The following is a 27,287-nucleotide window of genomic DNA, read 5'->3' as shown; positions in this document are numbered from 1 at the left end:
ATTAATTTAAACATTTTAAGGTAAAAATTATTTAACTTACTCTAAATCCAATTTTTTTCTTTTAATTAATTAATATAAATATCTTTTTACTTTCCCGTCTAGATAGCGCTATAGCAGAGCTGTAACTCTAGATTGGAAATTATTGTAATCACTCCAATTTGGGGATATGCGATTTTCACCGGATTTTGACCTTTTAACATCTAAGAAACCCAAAAAACCGGATGGAAATTTTCCAGATATTCGTATGTACATGTATGTATGCTCGGTGTCGCACCGTAATCATCTGACATCCCCAGAACTACTGAATCGATTTTGGCCAAACTCGGTCAGATTACTTCTATGTTACTTCTATACTTCATTAAACCTTTAACTTAAAAGGTCAAGGGGGTGAGGCTATAGAGCAAGTTCACCTTCAATATATCGAGATTTCGTTTAATTAATTATATATTATATTTTTCTTAATTATTACAGCATATTTGTTAACGATTAAAAAAATAACATTTGCAAAATCGCATCCCCATCTAAAAAAAATGTTGTTGTAGTATGCTACGTTATGACGTCACGGGTGAGCGGTACAATTAAATAAGTTCGGTCTCGAACTCGATCGCCCGGTCGACTGGGTACCTGGTGCGTTCAATTATACCAATTTATGCTACTGCGCATGCGTAGAAAAATTAATTTACATTAAGATTAAAGATAAATATTATTGTAATATCTATCTAAGCCAATATATGTAAAAAACAACTAATTATGAATGATTGACTGTTGTTGTAGGGAATCCCCTGACGTCATAGAGAGTCTATATGTTAACACTATAAAATACATTTATAACAAACTATGAATTGTGATGTAGAAGCTGGTATCATCGATAAATTTACTGTAATTTGCGGCTTTATAAAAAATTATTCTAGTCTCACAAATCTGAAGGAACATATACTATAAAGAATCAGATGTTTACACCCCATTTTCGCTGAAAGTAATGATGACCGATTGATGCAGAATCATAGTTTTTCTTAAATTTGCAAGATGAAGAAGTAGATTTATTGAAAAATTTATAGTGAAAAGTGGGTTTGAGTTGAATTAATATATTCGAATTTCGCTCGCGCTAGTATCTTGAGAACGGTTGGACCTAGATACATGGAACTAGAACCTATCGTTCCGGGTTATCACAAAGTTCCCTTTCAGGTTAGCCTTTCAAAATAGCATTAGAATTGGTCTAGGACGCACCTTATGTAAAATGTAAATAAAATAACATCAGCTGTCAATAATTAGTTATCACAAATATAAAGAATTAAAAATCCACAACACCCGTTTTCTCTGAAAGTAATGATGCTTGGTTGATGCAGAACATCATTATAAATTTACAGCGTTAACCGAGCAGCAGTTAGATTATAAAAACCAACAATTATTTTGAAGTTTGAACCGTAAATAATGATCATTGTATACATTAAATGATGATCAATGATACAACAGACATATCGCTGAAAGTAATGATGACATCATCATCATCATCATAAATTTAAAATTAATCATGCTGTTTGCAGTTAAAACATATGTTTTACTATGAATTTTTCTGTAAATCAGCTGTTTCAACATGTAAATTTAACGTGAAGACACATTCATCACTGAAAGTAGTTCTTTAATGTATTCGAATAAACCCGTGAAAAGAGGCCCTCAGGTTCAAGCGCCATTTGATTGTTGGTTCTTTGTTGTAATTTTGGAGGCATCTCAAACCCGTGTTTTACTATATATTTTGCAGTAAATCGACTCTTTCAGCTTGTAAATTTAACTAGAAACACATGTTCATCCTGAAAACATTACTTTCATAGAAAGCAAAATGGCGCTTGAATATGAGGTTTTTATACTACTAGTAATAAGCCCTCATTGAGAGCTTTTCAACGATATACAGTAAGTGGTACTTATTTTCATTGGTTCCAGAGTTATAACGAAATAAGATTTTAATTAATGAAATATTTAGATCTTACAAGGGGAGGGTACATCGGTTCGAATACAATTTCCTTTCCTTTTATTAACTTTTTTGTTAATTTAAATATATTGATTTTTTAATAATTAATTATTAACCTCTGATTGTAAAAAAAAAATTACAATAAATAATAATTCAATAATAACAATAAAAAAATATATATGAAAAAATCAGAAGTTATTAGTGAAATAAAATTTTATGTACTTTTCATGTTATTTCAAAAATGTTTACAGAGTTTAATAATTATAAATAAATCAATATATTTAAGTTAAAAAAAATATATGTATATGAATTCGGATTCGAACTGATGTGTCCATGGTTACGGATCCGACACGTTCTCACTATACCACATAACTATTTGGGCAACGGTAAACAAATTTAATATATAAAATACGGATACGGACACCACAAAATATGATGCAATGTGGTGTTCCCCACAATGCAGTTGTGTAACCATCCACTTTATTGAAGAACTGGTGGATTGTTTCTCACTTTCAAATGAAATAAGTTTAAATAAAGTGCAGCAAAAAATGTGTATATGTAATTTAATAGGCGTAAAGGAAGTCATGTGATGCGCACATCAGATTTTTTTAATCTGTAACCGGAATAAAATGAAAAAGGTTAAGAACAGTTATAAATACAGAGCAGATTGCACAGACTCCAGAAGTTAACAATATCGTTGCGTGTTGTTTTGGTAATGCTATCATACACAGTTAATGACTCTATATATGAATAAACTGCTCCATCACTCTCACTCTCTCTCTCTCTCTCTCATACTCTCTCTCTCTCTCCCCCTCACCACTCTCTCTCTTCCTCTAATTTTCTCTCTTTCCCCCAATGCAGGTCGTTTACTTCTTTGGATGATTAGTTATAAATTAATTTCTGAAACGATTTGTTTGATTATAAAATAAACTTTATTAATATTCTTAGCTATAATTATATAATTCAATCTCACAAAAATTTTTATGTAGCTAATAGAAGCATATAGCATATTACAAAATCGTTTTATTAAATACTATTTTAAACGTAAAACAAAGATTTTATTTTTAATATAACATATAAAATAAAATATTTTAATTACAATACAGTGAAATATTTATTGATAATAATACTTTAATCTTTTTTCTGATGTATAAATTTTCTGAATATTTTTATTAGAAAATTACGATAATTAACTCCTCCTTAGAGTATAAAATATTTCATTTATTTATTTATCTAAAAATCCATAGTTATTATATATATAAATAAATATACATATTTTTTTTTTAATAGTTAAAATAATGTATTTATCTCATAGTGAAAATGTTACTTTTCCAGAATTTCCGGGGGTAGATCAAGGAAACTCTTGGTAAAAAATACTAAATCGCATCAACGTCACAAAATACATAATTAATTATAAAATAAAAATATATATGTAAATAAAAAACAACCTTCGTTTTGTTTTTGTACTAATAACTCAAAAACTACTTAACCGATTTCTCTGAAAATTTTACAATTTTTTATTATTTTCCCGGGAGTGTTTACATGATATTAGTTCCGTTATTACTTTACACGTTTAAGTAACAGTGCGTCAAAAAAGGCAAAATATTATTTTTTTGTTTAGCCTCCGGAACCACCGTATTACTTCAGAGGATGAGTTAGGATGATGTGTATGAATGTAAATGAAATGTAGACTTGTACAGTCTCAGGTCGACTCCTGAGATGTGCGGTTAATTGAAACTCAACCGCTTAACAACACCGATATCCACGATCTAGTATTCAAATCCGTATGGTGTTTCCCTTAGCGGTCAATGTTTTTTATTTTATGTTTTTTTAGTCAAGTAACCGGAGGCAATTGCAGCCAGTCACATAACACAGTAACGATGGCAGTGTCTGTGTAGCTTGAGCCACAGCGCTGTATATCTTCGTACCCCTTATAAAAAATCCAAAAAATTGTTTTTAAATATTTTACTCAAGAGTATTTGTAAGCTCAAATCTACTGAAAGTCTCGTTTACTACGATTGGGAAAATTTACAGTCGTTGTTCAAAAGTTTTTACCTTTTTTCACCCCCTTTCAAGGTCGAATTTCAAAAATTTAGAAATCGTTTTATTCATATGAAGATTACACTGATTAAAAATCAGGTTGATTTCTTCATTTGTTACCGATAAATTAAAAAAAATAGCAGGGTTTCAAAAAAAAATTCAAAAATCTATTTTAACCCTCGAAACTCGGAATTTTAAAAAATCCTTTCTCAGTACACACTTACACCGTAAGAAGAACATATATACAAATTTTCATTAATTTATCTTAAGTAGATTTTGCGTGGCGTTGATTATTAATCGCTCACAATATGTTGTCTTCAGTTTCAATTCCCAAAAAATATCTTGGGAGTAGTTCGCTGTAATAAAAGAGCATAAGAATTTAACGGCTCGCCACCTAGCGCCCCGAATTAAAAGTGCAGCACCGTAACGGATTATTTATTATTTACACATAATAAATAACCTTTCTCATTTTTAAATAATATTTTCGAATAACCGTTATCTGTTAGATCGAGAGCGTACCTGATGCATGCAAAAGTTAGCCTTCAGCCTACTGAAAAACTCCCCGTTTGAATTTTGAAAAATCGGACGATCGATTGCAAAGATATACTTTATATAAGAGCAAACCATTGCACCTCCCGAATCAGCGCCGCCAGTGTATTCCGTTTGTTATCAGTTGATAGTGATGAACGGACTAGTCTCGCACGAGGTGTTCGTATACTACTCTAGCCTCACACGCAGTCCCCCACGGAAAGCGCATTATTGTTAAACAGAAATGATTTTAATTTATTTGATATTATTTTATTTAATATAAATTTAATTCTATTATTTTTATAATATTCATTCGAGTCATTCAGTTGAAACCCAGTTCATACAGTGATAGAGACTCACAGTTCACATTTCATTAAAGTTTGTGCTTCAACCGGATAATCTCCACTACATACATATATATATATATATATTTCGAGATGAAATATATCTAAAAACATTCTCGGTTATACCAAGAAACATGGATATAAATTTGGTTGTAATTCATCGAATAATTTTTCCGTTTACGCCGAACAACAAAAACCGTCTTTCTTTTTATATAAAATTTATATAATTAATTTATTTTAATAGTATTGTTTGTATAATATGGATTTTTATATAAATTACAATTATAATAATCATTTAATTGTTTCTGAAATAATTTCCTAATATTTTCATTAGGAATTTTTACATATATATTCTCATCTTTTGTCGGTGTATATTTTTTAGCGTACGTTAGATAACCAATATCTAATAATAACGGAAAATATAATGCCTTTAAATAATATATAGATTCTTCCTTAATATCACACGCACCGTAATTTAATAATTTTTTTAATATTCTAATGTGGTTAAATGTTATATATTTTTTACGTTGAATTTTTATATAATTATTTGTCTTTAATAATTTTTTTATTATATGTATAGATTCTGGTAAATTTATAAATAATAAATTTAATTTTTTAATTATTTTTTTATAAATTTTATAATAATCTGTATGCGTATTATAATTTTTATCGTATAAAAATTTTAAAAAATTGTACGGTTTTATTTTTTCTGAATTATTATTTGTGTTATTTTTATTAACAAAAGCAGTATTGTATCCTCCATGACGTTTGAAAAAATTATCGAAATTTTTTATATCGTTAAATGTTGTATTATTTTTTAATTTAACTTTGTATAAAATTTTATCTGTTTCTTTTTTATTAAAACCGTAAAATTTTGAAAATTTTTTATCTTCTTGAGATATTATTTCGTGAATATCTATAAAACCGTCTTCTGCTCTACTTATATAATTAAAAATATTTGTTATGCCAGTCATAATAAATTTTTCAACAAATTTTTCACTACCTATTAACGCATTTCTAATTAATATTAATTGAAAATCTATAATATCGGTCGTTATTGAATTTGTATTTATTAAACTATCTAATATCATATTATCGTAATTATCGATTAATATAATTACTTTACGTTTATGATGTCTATATAATAATTGCATTAAAAATTTTAATCCTATAGCCATTTGATCTATCTCTGTATGACGATATTTTCTTATATTTATATAATTATTGAATTGAATTTTATTATTTTTTCTTAAAATTTTACTATTTAGTAAATATTTATGTTCGCTAAACATTATGCGAAAAATTTCTCTATACATTTTTAACATCATTATATAATCTATATGAATATTTTTATCGATATCTGGAATTTTAAAATTTATATGAATTATTGGAAATTTACAAAAATATTTGTCGATTAATTTTTTATCGTACCATATTTTAGTATTATTAAATATTATTTCGTTTAAATTTATATTACTTCTTATATTTAAAAATGATTTTATCATTACTAAATTTATCGTTTTACCGAAACCGTTCGGTCCCAAAATTAATAAATATTTTTTATCGATGTTAAAAATTTCTTTTATTAATTTTGTTTTATCTATAAATGTTATTTTATTTCTTATTAAATTAAAATGATTTGTTGAATTTTTTATCGTTGTTATTATTTGATCGCTATTAATTTTTTCATATTTTACTATTAATATTATAAAACAGTATAATAATAAATTTTTTATTAATAATTTTAACATAGATATTAATAAATTACAAAGAGAAAAGTAATTAATTTGTTTTTAAATATTTTATAATAAATATGTTTATAGAAACCTTAAATTAAATAGTTAATAAATAATAGCTAAGATTTAAAACGGTCCTTTTTAAAACAAATTTTATCCACTTACAAATGTTGTACAAGAAAACTTTTAGATTGTTGTAGTTAAAACTGGTGACGTCGGTAGATGAAGTTGATTGTACTTAAGTTTAAATCATCCAGCATTACGGTACGTTCAATCGATTTAAAAATCCATCATTATTTTTCTTTAAAAAAATAATATTAAATAAAATAAATATTTTTTAAATTAGTTATCATTTCTACAGTGCAGTATTTAAAGATTAAAAATAAAACATCGTATAAATTCATCTTTATATTGAATAATTCCATATAGAATTGGTGTTGTATTTTAAATATTTCAGTTGCACATAAATGTATGATTATTATGATAAAAATAATCTTACTCTTTATTATATTATATCTACAAACGATGTATGAATTTAAATTAAACAAAAATTTATTTTTAAATCTGATAAAAACATTGATATTGTTATCATATCTTTTAATGTGCTATTCAAATTAATTAAAAAAAAAAAATCATAAAATTATATAATACTATCTTAATTAAACAAGGTCTTCCTTCACTTATCAGTTCTTATACAGAGTGTTCAACTTGAAACAGACTCCATCGCTTAGTTTATTCTATAAATAATAGTGTATTGGTAAACATATAATAATTCATAAAAAGTGTTCAAAATTATGTCCATCCACTTATCAATACGTTTGACCATGTTCCTGTTTATTCTTGTTAGCTATACCTTGTCCCGGATGACATTAGTAATGTTTGTCTTCAATACCTGCAGGGCGTGTAGATTTCTCCTATTAACAATTTTTTTTTTTTAAGGAACCCCACAGGAAGAAGTTTGGCTAGTCAGATTATAGGATCTGGGTGGGCGTAATCCTTTAGAAATGATTCTTCCACCGAAAAAAATCCTGTAACATTTCCATAGTAGATCGAGCTGTATCGTAAGTCACGCTGTCCTGTTGCAACCAGCAGTCAAACTTATCCTCTTTCATCCCAACCCCGTAGAGGAACACCTCATGACGTTTCCGGTCGCCATACCGCCCTCGTTCCTAGCCCTGATGGGCTTTAACGGGAGTCTTCTTTCGTCCCCTAACTTTTTACATCTCACAGTAATAAGCCTCGCTGGGATGCTACCGATGTAAATGCCTTGGTGGACATTTACATCGGTGATTTTTAAACTCAACTTTTCCCTTCGCTGTAGGCCTCGTCCGGACATCTTGAATGTCCCAAGGAGGCTTTACAGCCTCGCGATGAAAGCATGGCAGCAAGAATGGCACGCAACGACTAAGGGAAGGTCCTTGTATAGATTTATACAGGATCTGGGGGACGGTATGCCACTCCTTCGTTTTTAAGGACAACGGGAGCCCGAGTGCTATCCAACCGTGTAAATTTAAACCAAGATTTGTTTCGGTTCCGCCTGGCAGCTGATGAACTGTGCGTCTGCGGGGAGGTCCAGTCAAATGAACATATGATGTTTGACTGCCCTGCTCTTCGGTAGACCGGAGACTCAGCCACCCTCGAACTTGAGGTCGAGGAGAAAATTGGCCGCTCGTAAACGGCGAGTCAGTGTGGCGAGAGCCGCATTGTCGGACCGTGTGAGAGTTCTTCGATGAGGTTGCGTTGTTCAACCGACATCGGTAGATTAGTTAAGGGTAAAGTATAATGACTACTACCGTGCTGCTGTGTGAAGCTAATCCAGAGATAATGGCTGGCCACCGGCCAGATAAAGTTCCAAACGCCTTAAATGGTGGACAGGTACTAGCTGGCATTCAGCGACCGAGGCGTGACAGGAAATTACTGTCTTTTTAATATAATAACAAGGGGTGCGCCTCCCCGGTTTAGTTTTATTGTATGACAAGTAAGCGGTTGGAACGCGTGTATGGCACTTCGCTTAGTCCGCTCACGCTGTTAGGTAAGCTCATTAGGAGCTATTAAATTATTGGTTGCTAAACTGGTTTTGAGGCGCAGTAGTCGTTGTTGGCACGGACATTTAGTCATATGCTCTAGGGCGACCGAATGGGGTGGTGGCGGGAGAAATGCCAGTTAACCAAAACCAATCTTGAATGTCCTGCATCGTTGCCCTCTGAACTATCTAACCGAGTTCGCGGAAGCACGAACCCAGAGCCTAGTTCTATTTTATTTATCCTTTTGCAGTAAGACTATAAACTGTTGGATAATTTCTTGGTGTATTGCAACATCCAAAGTTTTTTTCAAAAACCAAGGGTCTTATTATTCATTACCTTGAATCCGCACAACACATGCTTTTTTTTATGAGTGTAAGGGAGATTCAATGAAAACATGGGGGTTTTCATGTACCCCAGGTCCGATAGTTGTGAATCTTAATACACCCACCAAGGTGAAACCACTTCATTTGTGAAAAATACTTGATCTAAAACATCATTGTTGACTCTAATGAAGTTCTTAAACCGTTGACAGTAGTGAACCTTTCTAGTAAAATGAAAAACCTGCATTCATGACCTCTTAATGAAAAAGGCTGTAAATGAAAAACAGCTGTTGTCTTTAATTAAAAACCTACTTTCGATATGGATAACATTTCAGTGGTCTCCTCACTGCAGTGTGGGTTGATCCTTGTGAAATTTTTTTTACCGGTTAAATTTCGGTAAAGATTTTTTGAGATCTTGTAACTGCTACTTTAATATCCTGTACGATCTCTGTATTTTTCTGTTTAGCATTTGGAACCACCGTAAAGTATTACTTCAGAGAATGAATGATGAATGAAATGTAGTCACTTCATTCTGCAACTGTATCTGATGATATGAATCACTTATGATCCATTCATGTGTATTGAACACATATAAATAAAAATAATGTGTTTTTTTAAAGTAAGGATGAAATAAGCTTTAAAAGAAATCATAGGAAGAGTCAATAAAATTAATATCTACAAGAAATTAATTTATCAAGTCTGCATAGAATATATTAACTTATTTTTAATTATCTTTTAAATAATTCATAATTTCTGTAATCTTTTACTACATTTGGAATTATTATTATTTATAATAGAAGGCACAAAACTGTACTGGTATCTGATATCACACTTACTACCAATAATATCAGTGATATTTTAATACCACATTTTTTATACAATCAGTACCAAACATCTTACTTCTGTAATACTATTTATATTTTCATTAGGCTACTATAAAATTGATTAATTGAAAAGGAAACGGGCACCTAACCCAAAATGTTAGGTGAGTTTATCTTTGAAATACAGAGTGGTACAAGAAAACAGGAAATTTTAAAGTAACTATCACAAAAGTAAAAAAATGAATTTTTATTGTTGAAAACAAAAAGTAAATTACATATCATTAAGTGTTCCAAAACAAAATAATTTCAATTTCTAAAAACAGCGTTCAGAAGATAAAGTTCATAAGTGTACTTTATTCAGAAGTACATAAGTGTACTGTAAGGATAACGTTCATAAGTAGAATGTATGCATCCCTGGCAGCAAATGCTGAGATTTTGCATGGCACTTTGAAACACTTCCACAGGAATAGCAGTAAATTCTTCTCAAATCCTCCTTTTGAACTTGGCGATTGATGTACATTTTACTTTTGAGGTGGTCCCACAAAAAAAAATTGCACACCAAAAAATCTGGTCATCTTGGAGGACATGAATGTCACCAAACTGTGAAATTTACGTGGTTACCAAAGAGCTGTGGATCCATTTTGCTGAAATTAAGGATTATGAAGATCAGGAAAGTTTTAAAGTTGTTATGCTACAAAAGTTCTGAGTATATCAACATATATATTGTTCTATTCATACTAACAAATATAATATGACTGATAAATATGATTAAACAAAATACAGATAATTGGGAAAACGGTATTAAACCAGTCAAATTATTTTAAAAATTAAAAAATTTCTAAAACACTTAAAATAATATGTTCTTGCGAATAAATCAGTTGAAAACCACTTCACTTCTCATTTAAGCTTATCCCTCTTACTCTTTAAAGTGTTTGGGCCATTTTTATGAGTGAATTGTATATCTTGGTCAGCTCACCAACAACCATCTGGTTATGGTACCTAATAGACAAATTATAATTAATTTTGTTTTTAATTTATAATTTATTTTTCATTTATTTATTTATTTTTAATAAGTTGTCGGTATTTTTTCAATTATAATTGATCATTTTGTTATTTATTTTGTTTCTATTTTTGTTATAGAGGGCGGGGCGGATGGAGGCATACTCATTTGAGGACACTATTGCCTCCACCTCCACCGCAACCTCACACTCAGTTGTGACAGCTGCAGCTGCATCTTCTGCAACAAGTTCACTGCCAACATCCCCACCACCATCACCGGTACCTACACTTAGTGAAAGAGAACAAATTAGAATCGAATTTTATAAGACTTACGATGTCATGACAGGGGTAAGTTAATATATTTTAATGTAATTACTAGTATTGTTATTATAAATAAGTTTTTAAATTAATATATTGTGTTTTCTATTTCTTGTGTGGAATAAATCATAAGAAATTAAATATGACAAGGAAATGTTCTTTGGTATTTAAGATACAACTTAAGACTATTGTCGGTATTTTGAATATAATTTAAGTTTAAAGAGTTTTATTTGTTTATTTTATAGTAGTAATATTAGAATCTTGTTGCTGCTAACAGTTATTAATTATTATTTTATAAAATAATTCTTCTTCTTGTTCTTCTTTTTAATCTGATAAGGATTAGGCGTATGCCCATTTCAATCTCAAAGATTAACATTATTTTCTTATTACTGTTTATCATTACATTGTCTTATTGTTTTAATTTTTTTAATTATGTTTATACCAGAACAATATTACATTTTCTCTACGGAAAACTCACCTTTCCATCTTTTATAAGATTGATTCTCTGTTTTCTAAATGGGAAATATTCACAACTAATTTTGGTAGTAACGTCTTATGCTTTCTCTTTACACATTGCTGTAATTTCCTCCTATACCTAAAAGCAAAATATTACATTAAAACTCCTCCCAAATAACCTCATTCCTTGTGCGGTCAAGCAAAAAGCACCCATTAACAGTTGTCAGGAACTTCATTCCAGTTCTTGTTATTCAACTTATTTTGTTATCAATAGATCTCTTCTAATACAAGTCCAATTTTCTGCATTGTATATCTAAGTTGGTGTGGCCATAACTTTGTAAAATTTCAGCCAAGTTCTTTTCTATGTATTTCCTCAATGTGTGCGGTGGATGGCACTACAAAAGAAGTGAAACTTACTTAACTTACTTACTTAGGTCATATTTCTATAATATTCATACTTTTATTGCATCCAAGGAGCTTGAAGTGTGATACATATTCCAGGTAATTACAGTTTGCCAGTAATCACAACTTTTGTTCTTATTAGTTTTTAAACTAAAATTAGTTATGACAAAAATATTTCCACATTATATGATTTTCTTGGCTGTTGGAGCATTTATATAGCTTTATGAAAGTTCATCTGCTAACTCTAAGTTCATCTGGTCGTTTCAAGGATATTTTATATTCAACAGCTTCTAAAAATTATGTAGGCTTAGATGTTCATTTACACTTCTATAATATGATTTTCTTAAAACTGAATTATTTTTTGTCAATGCTCTTATGCTTTTAAGGGTCCTATTACCTTTCCTTTTGTGGTTAATGAAGATGACTAAAAGGACAAATGAAAATCATTGGTTTAATAAAACCGACATACGAATAAGTTATTAAAGACAAAAGATTTATTAGCTTTGGTTTTATTTATCGTATCAGAAGTTTATAGTTTTACATAACTCCACCAATGTAACTGAATAAACTAACATAAAATCATGTAATAAAAGAAAAAAATATTTAAGTGTTTTGAATAATTATCTGAAATAATGATACTTTCAATATACATTTTAAAAGCTTGAAATATATTAATGGATTCAGTTATGTAAATAATCATTCCATTTTGCTATTTGGAATCAATACAATTTTGATAATTTCCATGGAAAAATTAAAGCATGCAAATTTTTCGAATAAATAATTATTACTTGGTTTGCAAAGCTGATTGCTGAAGTTTTATTTTTTTTATTTTTTTTTATTTTTTTGTTTAGATTCTTATTGTGTATTGATGTACATACAACTTGTAATTCTGATAATCAAATGATAATAATCTTCTTTAATTGAAACTTTAAAAAAATTAGTTGAAAATCATTCAATAATATGCTCAGATTAAAAAAAGTATATCTAAAAATGATGTAAAAGAATTTAAACTTTTTTCTGTTTTGTACAAATGTTAATATTCTTGTATAAACCTATAATAAATAGCCCTGCCTTCGAGAGAACCTCAGCTTATACTCAACAAATAAATCCTGCAGTTTTATTTTTGCTATATTAGTTAAAATAAATTGAAAATAATAAACATACCTCTATAAGGTTAGTAAAATTTAATATTAGTAATGCCTTAATGAGTTTTTATGATCGATTGATTATCAGTGACATAATTTGAATTATGCTTGATAATATTGCATAAATTCATATAAGCATTACAGGGTGGTTGTAGCCTTGTTACATCATTTCTCTGAACTCCTTTTTCTATTTTTATGAATATACAATAATTACCATAAAACAAAAATTATAACCCATAAAAAGATTTTGTGTATATGATTAGTTTGTTTTTTCCTTATTTCTTTAGTTTTATTTCTCATTTTTTAAATTCCTTTTTGGTAATGTCTTTTTTACACTTTGTGTCACAATGGATTTTTTTTTCATATCAGAAACATTTTGTAGGCGTGTACCAAGATTTTAAATAAAAATACAATTTTATAATATAATAAAATGTTAAAAAAAGATTAGAAGAAAAAAGAACAAGCAAATAGATTAAATTGGGGTATAAAAAACAAAATGTAATGATTAATTGTTTCCCATTTGCAAATCTTTTAGCAATTTTTTTCAGAAAATGTACAAACAGCAACAGAGCAAATAAACTTACTAAAAAAAATACCAGAAATAATTGGGCTGGCAAATATCTTTTCCAAATGTATGACCACTTTTAAAAATAAAATATGGACAGATCAGTAGAATAGAACAACTTAAATATCTAGGGAAAATAATCCAGAAAAATTGACTGGACAAAAATGCTAACAAAATCAGAGGTAGAAAAACAGAATTAGCATTACAATTGACTAACAATATGTACAATAAAAAAGTCTATAAAAACAAAAATCCCTTTCGGCATACCAGAAGGCGGAGGTAGATTTCACTGGTGCTAAGTAGAGAACAAAAAGGTTTCTAGGTTAAAGTTAAGAACCCACCGGGTTGGTCTAATGGTGAACGCATCTTCCCAAATCAGCTGATTTGGAAGTTGAGAGTTCCAGCATTCAAGTCCTAGTAAAGTCAGTTATTTTTACATGGATTTGAATACTATATTGTGGATACCCGTGTTCTTTGGTGGCAAATTCAAATATTAATCTTAATTTCAGTAGAAACCTTAAAATTATTGGCATCTTTTTCTTCTGCTCCTTATCCTAATATCCTGTGTTGAGCAATGGATCATAAACTTACATCTTATTCTATATTTACCCCACTCCTCATAACCCTTTTCACCTCCATAATTTTACCTAGCCATTACTTACTTTGACTTCGTTTAGATCTCTTCACACATCAGCAGTTTCAATGCTGTTCTTTTTTCTGTGATACTCCTAATGTGCTGAAACTAATACTGTTTTTCCAATAATTATGTAATATTTTCCAATTTACAACTCTTTTGTAACAATACGAATCGGTTTTTGATTAGTATTGAGACTATTTAAGCCCGGTTTTTTAAATTAACCAACACTTCTAAAGATAATTAATTTATCACAATGTAAATTTGATTGTACAATGATAAATAAAAAAAAGTTATATTATTTTGAATTACATAGGAAAAGAGTGGTAACAGTAGAGTTATAAATATTTGTTTATTGTGTATGTGGTATTTGTTTAGGTGTAGTATACAAGCGGGTATATGCGTACATATGCTTGCAAATACCAATACATCAACATATTTGTATGAGGAATTGTGTTTCACTGCAGTAAATACTCATTCAGATATGAATACCATTTAACAAAGCTAATTAATATCAATAATACTGGTAGAGCCTAATGCGTAAACAGTACCATTAGTTTTCCTAAAAAAATAACCGTTAGCAATACATTTGATTGCAATAGATAATAAAACAATAATATTTATGCACGATATAAAAATATTATGTAATTCAATAAATGTCCTAAACGATATTAAATGAAATAATATTATCGTACTGTTTGAAGCAACAAGACTAGAGATTCCTGAAACTACTTCCTTTTTTAAATTAATAAATTTCTAATTCTAATGGTACATTATGTAGATTACATTAGGAATGGATAGATGTGCTACTCGGCAAGTGAACAAAAAGAACTGCACCAGTATTTACCTGGTTAGAGCAAGGGAAATCATGAAAAATCCTTTATCTGAGCAGTATCACGAAATATACATTTAATTATAAAATAGAAAGTAGATTTGATTAAAGTTTATATTAATTAATTTAACACATGAAATAATATTACGGTAAATACATGAAGATATTAAATTTAAAAGCATAACTACAAAGTAATTCACAATTCAGAAGATGTTAACGAAAATTATTTGAGACATATTTACATACATGTTTAATGAGATGCAGAAGGTTCACATTTTTAAAAGTTTCAATTTAATTCAAAAATTCATTGACAGAATAACATTGTTTCTGTAAAAGAAAACCTTCTAATTGTATTTTAAATAAACCGATAGAAAGATTTTTTAAATGGTTCAGTAGTTTATAGAATAAATGACAACAGAAGTACGAGTATAACACCCTTTTTTGTGAGCTGAAGTATTGTGTTGAATTACATGAAAATAATTATATTATCTGGTTTGATAGAAACAGTCATGATATTTTTTTTAACAATAATTGACTATATTTTTTTCTTTTAGTAAAGACTGCACATTCATAAATATAAACACAAGGATAAGTTAACATTCTTAAATATAGGTCTACACTTTCCATACTTATGGGCACTAGATAATGATCTGACAGTCCATTTTGTATCTTAAAAACTCATCCTGACTTTTTTAGGAACCCCCCAAGAGCTGAAATTATACTTTATATGAGAATATATTGAAGCATAATAAATATCCAGATATGATGAGAAGTTTAGTGTTTTTATTAAGACGCTTCAAAGCAAAATTGTACTGTACGGCTTGATATTGTTACAAAAGAAATCAATTCCATCTTTTCACAAGTACTTGTCATCTAATAAAACACCCAGAAATTTCACTTTGCGGACAACAGAAATAAAAATACATTCAATGTCAAATAGTAATCTGACAGCCGATTTTTGTACCTTCAAATGGGAATGTACATAAAAAATATCAGATTGAAAGTATAATAAACATCTAATAATGATGACAAGTTTGGTGCTTTATTAAGACAGTTTAAAGCAATGCAATTATTTTAAACAAAATCAATTTTATTTAAAATAATTGCATACTGACAGAAATTATCATAAATAAAGAAGCTTTCATATCACTTATACTTTATTTTATTATTTAAAGAATTACCAAATAAAATAAAATTAAAAAAAAATTTTCAGTAAAATAATCTGATGCCATAACAACAAAGGAAATATCAAAACAACATTATCACTAGCCTTTCTTCGATTAACTTTTATATGATGTATGCGATTATAAAAAGATAAATTCATAAAAATCTGATGTGGACATCACATGAATTGCTTTTACACTATTTACATATACACATTTTTGCTGCGCTTCATTTAAACTTATTTCATTTGAAAGTGAGATACGATTCACCAATTCTTTAATAAAGTGAACCGTTACACGATTCCTGACATATTAGTTTTTATAACATCAAATATTCATACAATTATTAATTCAACAATCGTACCTGAAATATTAGGTTAGAGTAAAAGTCCATTGATTATTCTTTAAGTAAATTGTTTACCAAATAATCAAATAATAAAAACTTGTATATATTACAGTCAAAATTTTTTGTAACCAGTGCACAGGAGTTAGTTCACTAAACAAAATGTTTTAAATAGTATTAACTTTTATTTATATGACACACCAGAAATCTTGTGCATATCATGCTCAAGAAAAAATGTTCAACAATCACTTTAAATTGAATACAATTTAAAAATGTATTTTATTATTCTGTCAAATAATTAAATTTAATGATTTTTTAAAATATATATGTATATACAGCTTTTATAAGAATTTGTTAAGAAAACCCAAAAATAATATGATTCAAAATTATAAATAGATTATAATGATAAATATAAATAATTATAATAAATGATACTTCAATCACTGCATCTATTATTAAATCAGATGTAACTCAGTGCAATACTTAAGCGTATTAGAATTTTTTTTTGTCTTCAGTCATTTGACTGGTTTGATGCAGCTCTCCAAGATTCCTATCTAGTGCTAGTCGTTTCATTTCAGTATACCCTCTACATCCTACATCCCTAACAATTTGTTTTACGTATTCCAAACGTGGCCTGCCTACACAATTTTTCCCTTCTACCTGTCCTTCCAATATTAAAGCGACTATTCCAGGATGCCTTAGTATGTGGCCTATAAGTCTGTCTCTTCTTTTAACTATATTTTTCCAAATGCTTCTTTCTTCAACTATTTGCCGCAATACCTCTTCATTTGTCACTTTATCCACCCGTCTGATTTTTAACATTCTCCTATAGCACTGCATTTCAAAAGCTTCTAATCTTTTCTTCTCAGATACTCCGATCGTCCAAGTTTCACTTCCATATAAAGCGACACTCCACACATACACTTTCAAAAATCTTTTCCTGACATTTACATTAATTTTTGATGTAAACAAATTATATTTCTTACTGAAGGCTCGTTTAGCTTGTGCTATTCGGCATTTTATATCGCTCCTGCTTCGTCCATCTTTAGTAATTCTACTTCCCAAATAACAAAATTCTTCTACCTCCATAATCTTTTCTCCTCCTATTTTCACATTCAGTGGTCCATCTTTGTTATTTCTACTACATTTCATTACTTTTGTTTTGTTATTGTTTATTTTCACGCGATAGTTCTTGCGTAGGACTTCATCTGTGCAGTTCATTGTTTCTTCTAAATCCTTTTTACTCTCGGCTAGAATTACTATATCATCGGCAAATCGTAGCATCTTTATCTTTTCACCTTGTACTGTTACTCCGAATCTAAATTGTTCTTTAACATCATTAACTGCTAGTTCCATGTAAAGATTAAAAAGTAACGGAGATAGGGAACATCCTTGTCGGACTCCCTTTCTTATTACGGCTTCTTTCTTATGTTCTTCAATTGTTACTGTTGCTGTTTGGTTCCTGTACATGTTAGCAATTGTTCTTCTATCTCTGTATTTCTGCCAGTTAGCCTTACTGCCATTTAAATCTTTTAATGCTCTCTTAAATTCAGATCTCAATATTGTTTCTCCCATTTCATCCTCCTCAATTTCCTCTTCTTCCTCTATAACACCATTTTCTAATTCATTTCCTCCGTATAACTCTTCAATATATTCCACCCATCGACTTTATCTTTTGTATTATATATTGGTGTACCATCTTTGTTTAACACATTATTAGATTTTAATTTATGTACCCCAAAATTTTCCTTAACTTTCCTGTATGCTCCATCTATTTTACTAATGTTCATTTCTCTTTCCACTTCTGAACACTTTTCTTTAATCCACTCTTCTTTCGCCAGTTTGCACTTCCTGTTTATAGCATTTCTTAATTTCCGATAGTTCCTTTTACTTTCTTCATCACTAGCATTCTTATATTTTCTACGTTTATTCATCAGCTGCAATATATCGTCTGAAACCAGTTCGTTTCTACCAGGTCGTTTTCTACCAGTTCTCTGTATTAGAAAGGGCCTTATTATGTATCCATTGCCATTTTTAGTAAATTGTCAAAAAAATTTAACAGATTTTAACACCAATTTATTTGAAATAAAATAAAAAGATTTTCTTTTACAGAAACAATATTATTCTGCAATAGGTTTTTTAAATAATCTTCTATGTTAAAAAAATTGGGTATCAGACCCCATACTTAAGTCTCCTCTGAGAATTCCTCAAAAAATCCTCATTTATTCCTTAAATGAGGAACTTTCCGGGTTTATTACTCACAGGAAAATTACTTTGAAGATTTGTTGATGCTTGATGAAATATTGGTGAGTCATTACAACAGATTAAAAAAAAATCAGCTTTGTCTTAAAGTAGAATATCTGAACAGAATGGAAATAGGTTTTGAGCACCCTTTTTGCCTGCGGTAGGAAAGGAAGGAGAAAATCAAGGGTGTTGGGGGTGAGAAGTGCTGTAAATGGAATAGGTTTTTAGTCAATGTTTTAAAATATATGACATTACTTTGTAATAATAATGCTGCGGAGTAGCACGAATCCACTAGAATTTTACAAAATTGTTTTAAATACGTAACATTACTTTATAATAACAACATATTCCATTTTAATTCTACAAAAATCAGTAAATCACTATTTTTGATTTTCATGATAATCGGTACATGATAACTATCACCTTGTAGTGGCCAAAAGATATTTTTTTATTATTAAAACAAATTTTTCTTGAGTTACAAACTACTACTAGCCGACAGATAACAGCAGCCATTTTTATCACTTTTTCCATAAGCTGTAGCGTTCTTATTTAACATCTTGAGAGGGTCTGAAAGAGCTTTTTGGAAAGAGTAAAGATGGAACTTCATCATAGTGTGCTCAAAATTCATTTTGTTACGTAACTAAATCTTGTAATGTTTACTGAAATTACGTTTACATATTTTTTTTTTTTTAATTTTGTGCCCAAAATAAATAATGAAGGCTTAGAGTATCAGGTTCGTTTTTTATCGTTTAACTCTTAGGTACTAATAAAAGAAAATTGGACTGCTACCAAGTGTTCATCATTAAAAAAAATGGCTGCCAAATCATAAAATTTTTAAAATGTCTCGTTTTTGGGATCTAAAAAACCACATCTCAGACAAGTGCTAATAATCTGAAATGTTTACAGCAGTAATTTCCTTTTATGTACTTTAAAACCATATAAAACTTATTTTGTTACTAAAAGACCTTGACGAGTAATGAAGCCAAAAAACGCTAAAAACACTGTTCCTTCTAACCGCAAACAACATATCCAAAAATAATGATGTTATGTATTTTTTTTCAGATTATAAAAATTATAACTGAACTCATTAAAATGAATATATTGATAATAAATAGTCAATTAAAGAATGATAAATAATAATTACAAAATGATAAACAATTCAAATACATTAACAAGTTGTTCGATTCACTTTTACCTTATTTTACTCCTACAATGGAATTTATGAATAAATCTTGCACTTTTTGATAATAAACTTAACTAACATAACATAGTGCTTTCGCAATTTTTTTATGAATCTTTAAAATATTTTCAAGTTGAACCCATCTTTGATTATTCCTCAATGATTTCATGAATGAAGTACTAGCTAATACTAGCTAATGAAGTACTACCTGCGAATGGAAAAAGTGTATTCAATATTCCTCTTCATTTTCACGTATTTTGATTTCAATTACTTCGCTTAACGACCACTTGCCATCGAATTTGCAGCAGACATAATTTTTAATTTTTGGCTTTGGTAAACCTATAAGCAATCAAAAACACTAATGTGTTTGAGTACCTATAGGAACATAAATGATTCTGTTTAAGAGGTCGCTCGGACTTCAGAATACATTTCCGACTTGTTGGAACATAACTGTAAAAGATTCTTGTTCCTGGGACTGTTGTAATTACCTGTAACGAGAACTAAGATATTCTTCAGTCACTTGAATATCTTTATTACAATAGAAAATAAATGTTATATTTTTAATATTGTCTCTGCAATAGTTGTACATTTCAGAAAGTGTAACAATTTGATTGTTGACTGCACTTTGAAGGCTTGCTTTGAAGGTTTCTTTTTATAGTTACACCAATACCATCACATGGTCTTTTTCATAGTATGAGGCAAAAAAAAATACCATTTGGCTGCGATTTCAAAATTTTCTTCATGGTAGCACAAAGTAATGAATTTTATGGTTTTTATGCTGGGCTGAGGAGCCAAAAAATAAAAAAATTATTTAACTTGTGGTAACAGTGTTTTTAATTTATTTATAAATTGCTTTTGGAAGCAGAAGAACGATGTAGTATTGCGCTTCAAGTACTCGCTAATCACACAATAGCCGTGGCTTTGTAATTTTCCTTATATTTTAAAATAAATGAGAAATGAATGTACTGTGGGGTAAATTTTTGACCCGTCATTTGACTGGATTTCATCCTGTATCAAAAAAAGAAAAATTTTGAGAGAAGTCTGTCAATATAATACATTCACCCTCCAACAAGTTTATATCGTATCACCGTACCGTAAATTTCAAAATATTTGAATAACCTTTGAACGGGTGGAGGGGTTTTAAAAATTCAAAGTGCTACGTTATCAGCGGCCTCCGTCGGACCGATCTTATTGGGTGTGGTCGCGCGCGCTTTTTAATATAAAAAGATTTTTTTCGGGTGTTAAACAAACTATTTCTATGCATATTTTATTTCATTATCACATGATTTGATATATATATATATATATATATATATATATATTTTTTTTTAATTTATTAGTCATACTATGTTTATTTTGTTTATTCAACACGGACGTGTATTTTTCATGACAATTATGTTTGTGTTAAAAAAATTATAATAATTTTTTTATTAGTTATGTAGTAACGCGTACAAGAGAGACATTTATTGCGTAATTTGTCTGTTATTCATTGTGCATCTGTGTCACTGTGTGTGTATCTTCTATTTTACATCGATTAAAATTTGGTGAGTATTTTTTCTACTTATAATTTTCTTAACAATTTGTACGTTTAGGTTAGTTAAAAATTGTTTGTAATATTTTCATTTAAAATGAAGCAGTTCTATGATTTAAATAACATTTTTTTCTATAATACTTTTTTCAATAATGAAAATTATATATCTTATTATTAATGAAAAATGTATTAACAATCTTAATCTTTTCATTAACTTATTAATTTAAACTGTTATATGTTATTTTATGAAAAACGTTATCAGAAAAATTAAATCCCCTTCAAAGAAGTTTCCTTGGGCAGCTATACACCGGCGGAGTCGTTGTTACCACTTCTGGTAGCAGCGCTGGAAGACTTCAACTGGTAGGGCTTTTAACTGGTCGGTCACGGTCTTTTGAATATTCTCCAGAGTTCCAAAATGAAGTTCTTTTAAGACATGTTGCAGTTTCGGGAAAAGAAAAACGTCACAAGGACTCAAATCAGGTGAGAAGGGGGGGTTGAGGAACCGTAGGAATGCGTTTTAAGGTCAAAAATTCCCTAATGGAAATGGCCGCGTGACACGGGACATGATGAAGCATCCACTTGTCTACAATGTCTGGTCTCACGCGAATCACTTTTTCCTGAGCCTTTCAAGGACACCTTTGTAAAACACTTGGTTGACAGTTTGTCCTGGAGGAATAAATTCTTTAAGCAGGATACCTCTACTGTCAAAAAAGAAAACAGCACGGTTTTGATCTTTGATTTGCTCATTCGACATTTTTTCGGTCGAGGAGATGACGGAGCGTGCCACTCTTCGCTTTGCCGCTTTGTTTCAGGATCGTACTCAAATATCCAAGATTACTATCCAAGATCACACGATTGAAGAACTCTTGGTCGTTGTCAATCCTCTCAAGAAGATCAACGCACACGTTTCTTCGATTGTCCTTCTGTTCTGTCGTGAGGTTTTTCGGCACCGATTTCGCACAAACCTTTCGCATGTCCAAATCGTCTGTCAAAATTTGATGTACGGTGAAAGCGTTTAAATTTAACTGCTCCTTCATCATCCTTATTCTTAAACGACTGTCTGATCTCACAAGAACCCTCACACGCTTAACGTTTTCGTCATATTTTGAAGTCGAAGGTTTCCCTGAGCGAGGTTGATCTTCAACGTGTTCTCGGCCTTCCAAAAATTATTTGTGCCGGCGGAAAACTTGTGCTCTTGATAAGCAATGTTCCCGATAGGCCTGTTTCAACTTTTCAAAGATCACACTCGTGAATTCCCCAAGTTTAACACAAAACTTGATTGCACAACGTCGATATAACCATTATTCGGTGGCGACAATGGTCGATGCTAATCTCCTGGATGATAATAATTTAAGAACTACTACAATTTGAAAAAGCGTACTTTTTCCCTCCAATTTATTGTACAGATATTGAGACTAATCTCTCACAATATATGCGCAAACGTATTGTTGATTGGAAGAGAGAACCAGTAATATCTGAAAACCAATGTCCCTTGATCTTTTTAAACGCCGTTCAATATTTAGATAGGTATTTGAATTCAGTTTTAACAACTAATGAAGGTTTTAAAACAAAAAACTTGAAGTTGTTGGGCGCCACATGTTTATTTCGTTAAAATTATCGGAAGTGAATCCGATTTTATCATATAAATTGGTAGATTATGCTTTCAATACATTCTCAAGAAACGAAATTTTCATAAACGAAAAAGATGTTTTACAACGCTAAGGGTGGTGAATAGCGATTATAAATCCCCATCACTTCTTACACTTAATTTTGCATGGAATAAAAGATTTCCGATTTAAATAAAAATCAACGTAATACAAAAAATATTGGTGGTTTATTATCAACTTTACTAGTTGGACCGCGTGTACAATTTTATAAACAGAGTTCAATATGCGGAGCATCTATAGTTACAGTATTAAGATCATTTATATATTTTATTTTAATTATTGAAGAAATAGAGTTTATTTTAAACAGTTAAAAGATCTTGTTTTTAAAAATATATATATCCTTTATATAAGTTCTTAATATTGTTTTTTTTTTTTTTTTTTTTAGAAAAAAAAAAGATCTCTTTAATGTTCACAACGATGTGATCTATGATGCGGCGGAAACGGTTTTCAATATGCAAGATCAACCGGGACCATCATCGTCTAGACCGATTGAAGCGAAAATTTTCGCATCAGTCCTGCTGAACGAACAGAATCAACAATCACCATCTTCATCGCCAACAAATAAAGTAAAGGAAATTAGTTGAAATTATAAAAATGTATTGGATCCTAGACCTCACTTCTATCGAAAGTGGGATGAAGCTTTGTTAAAATGTAAGAACAGAATAAAAAACGACAACCAACCAATTGAAAAATTAATGGTAGTGTTGGTTGATATTTTAAGCGCAGCGGTTACAACAATAAAATTAAAAATAACAATGACCTGTCTATTAGTGCTGATGAAATGATCGGGTTATTTTAAGGAATTTCCGTTTATTTCTTCACGAAATTTTACTTATTCATTTGTAAAAAAATGTGGAAATTAATGTTAAGCAGAAGTGAGGAACAGAAGGATGATTTAACGAGTATTATTAAGTCGATAGATAACGAACCGGTAGAGGATGGTGAATATTCATACGATTAAATATTGCAATATAACAACAAACATGAACAGGTGATGTTAACCACACCTCCTGTTGAAGGCACATCACTAGTTAAAATTGACATTAATAATACGAAAGACATAAAGGAACTGTCTTCATTGGATCGTTGGACAAGGGTGAACACGAAAACGTTGTTCGTTGTTAAATCCCCTCTAAGTTCAATTAGATAATATAATTAAGATGGTGGCAAAACAAATTGTTAAAATTAAAGGTGTTAAAAAGACAACAAGAAAAAAATGGGGTTATTGACCAAAATAGAAATTTTTGGATTTTAAATATTTTTCCAAAGTGTTTATTATATAAAAAATTATCATATGAATATGTCCCTTACCGGTTACTTTCAGCGTGGTTATTTTTTTTCACGGTAAACATTAAATTATGCAGGAAAAATAAGATGCTATTGGTAGTTCTAAAATAGCTAGGCTTCAAGATATAAACGTCGAAAATCAATTTGTAATATTCTCTTTATTTTTCCTATTTAGCCTCCGGTAATTACCGTTCAGAGGATGAATGAGGATGATATGTATGAGTGTAAATGAAGTGTAGTCTTGTACAGTCTCATTTCGACCGTTCCTGAAATGTGTTGTGCGATTAATTGAAACCCAACCATCGAAGAACACCGGTATCCACGATCTAGTATTCAAATCCGTATAAAAATATTTGACTTTATTAGGACTTGAACGCTGGAACTCTCGACTTCCAAATCAGCTGATTTGGGCGTTCACTACTAGATCAACCTGGTGGGTCCAATTTGTAATATTAGAACACGCATTTAGATGTAATTTATTTTTTTTAATGCTTTTATTTACAGTCGCATCAACAATTATAGTCATTAGCGACTAAAGTAACACTATCGTGTAGTATTACATAAAACAACAAAAAATAAATAAAAATAAAGAATAACATAGACAAGTAGCAACAATAAATACAAACTAAAATACATAAATCAGACAAAAATCACTAAATCGTATTCTTCATTCCACTGTAGGAGAGAAACCGCAACAGAAGTTTTATACCTTCTTTCTGGTTTAATAGAAATTTCATATCCGAACCCAAGTCTAAGTTTTGTCGGATGGTTCCAAAGATTGGGCGATCAAATACCTAATGGTGCACGAACCATTTGATCTTGCAAGCCTCACAGATCTTCTAAGCAGAGCCAAATAGATGAGCGTGGGATAAGCCTGGTGTGTCCAATCCTTAGCCGAATTAAGATGATTTGGTCTCTTCTATTGCTCGGGGAAAGAGGTTTCTCGAGCACATTCTCCCGGATGTTATGTAATGCCGTGGGAGAACTCGGCAGCCAGAACCTATTCCATTGAACCTGCAATTTTACACGAACTGATCTCATGAAGTCTTTTTCGCATATCGTTTGTAGTCGGATGCATTTATTGCAACTCTCTTGGGAGCCTCATCGGCCCGTTCGTTCCCGAGGATGCTCTAATGGCCAGGAACCCGTACCAGTACCGCAGTTTTATTTATCCTTGAAAGGATATCATGAATTAAAAATAATTCGCATTAAAGACATTTTTTTTATTATTAAATTCAATTAATAATTGAATTTAGTTTCAATTCTTATATCGATTCTTAACAGTGAAGGTCCGTTAAAGTTTAATTTATTTATAGAACGTATTATGAGAAACCTAATTTGTTTCAATATAGAGACGTTGCTTTTAAAACACCCAACGTTCCATTATTAAACATATATAAAATAAATAATGCAGCTCTATGTATGTAGTTTCGATGATAAAAGTGTCTTGCGCGAAGACGGTATTAACATATGCTTACGGTTATCACTTAATAAAAAATAGTGACACTGATTAAAAATAATAAATGTTTTTTTTTTTTTCAGTAATTTAAATTAGATTCGTATAATAAAAAAATGTTTTTTTTTTATAGTTTAAAATTTAAAAAAGAAAAAATATGTATATAATAAAGAATTTGTCAGACAAAGAAAAACAACAACACGTAAAGAAATATTGTTACGAAAATCCATCAATATTTACATCTAAAAAACAATTACACTCTTTGTTAACAATATACAGTGATCTGGAATTTTTATTTTTTATTAAAAACTTTTAACTTCACAAAGTATTGTGATCATCAAAGATTTGCATTATGATAGTATATACAGTCAGTTTATTTTAAATTGAATTTCAGATTTTTTTTTAGATGAAAGAAACAATTATAAAACCAAACGTTACACTTTTTGATGTTTGTATAAGTTCTTATAAAGGGAAATATATATAAAAATTGAAAATACAGATGACATCGTTGCTAATGCCGAAGAGATGTTTCCTACTGTGGATTGACTCATAATTAATCTTTTTTTTTTGTCTTCAGTCATTTGACTGGTTTGATGCAGCTCTCCAAGATTCCCTATCTAGTGCTAGTCGTTTCATTTCAGTATACCCTCTACATCCTACATCCCTAACAATTTGTTTTACATATTCCAAACGTGGCCTGCCTACACAATTGTTTCCTTCTACCTGTCCTTCCAATATTAAAGCGACTATTCCAGGACGCCTTAGTATGTGGCCTATAAGTCTGTCTCTTCTTTTAACTATATTTTTTCCAAATGCTTCTTTCTTCATCTATTTGCCGCAATACCTCTTCATTTGTCACTTTATCCACCCATCTGATTTTTAACATTCTCCTATAGCACCGCATTTCAAAAGCTTCTAATCTTTTCTTCTCAGATACTCCGATCGTCCAAGTTTCACTTCCATATAAAGCGACGCTCCAAACATATACTTTCAAAAATCTTTTCCTGACATTTAAATTAATTTTTGACGTAAACAAATTATATTTCTTACTGAAGGCTCGTTTAGCTTGTGCTATTCGGCATTTTATATCGCTCCTGCTTCGTCCATCTTTAGTAATTCTACTTGATTGTGGATGTCCCAGGAGAGATATCATGTACGATACCGAAATCGCTGTAAAGAATACGATCACAAAAATATTTATTACCTTTAAATGCAGAAAGCTGAATTGTTTGACACTTGTCACGTAGAAGGTAATATCAGAAGTAATTGTGATGTAGAAAAGTGGT

The 27,287-nt window shown here is 30.1% G+C and overlaps 1 protein-coding gene across 1 annotated transcript in view; it reads left to right on the top strand.

The window, feature by feature from the left end:
* Positions 1-8,396: 8,396 nt before the first annotated feature.
* The window catches only part of LOC142332462 (uncharacterized), a 43,037-nt gene continuing 24,146 nt past the window's right edge, over positions 8,397-27,287 (top strand). The window contains exons 1-2 of the mRNA XM_075378908.1: positions 8,397-8,489; positions 10,920-11,126. Coding sequence (XP_075235023.1) covers positions 8,397-8,489; positions 10,920-11,126 — 300 coding nt within the window. The remainder of the gene's footprint in view (positions 8,490-10,919; positions 11,127-27,287) is intronic.

The sequence above is a fragment of the Lycorma delicatula genome, chromosome 11, assembly GCF_047948215.1.
Source record: "Lycorma delicatula isolate Av1 chromosome 11, ASM4794821v1, whole genome shotgun sequence".
Classification (NCBI taxonomy): Eukaryota; Metazoa; Arthropoda; class Insecta; order Hemiptera; family Fulgoridae; genus Lycorma; species Lycorma delicatula.
Note: the sequence above shows the minus strand (reverse complement) of the source record. Positions and strands in the feature narration are given on the sequence as shown.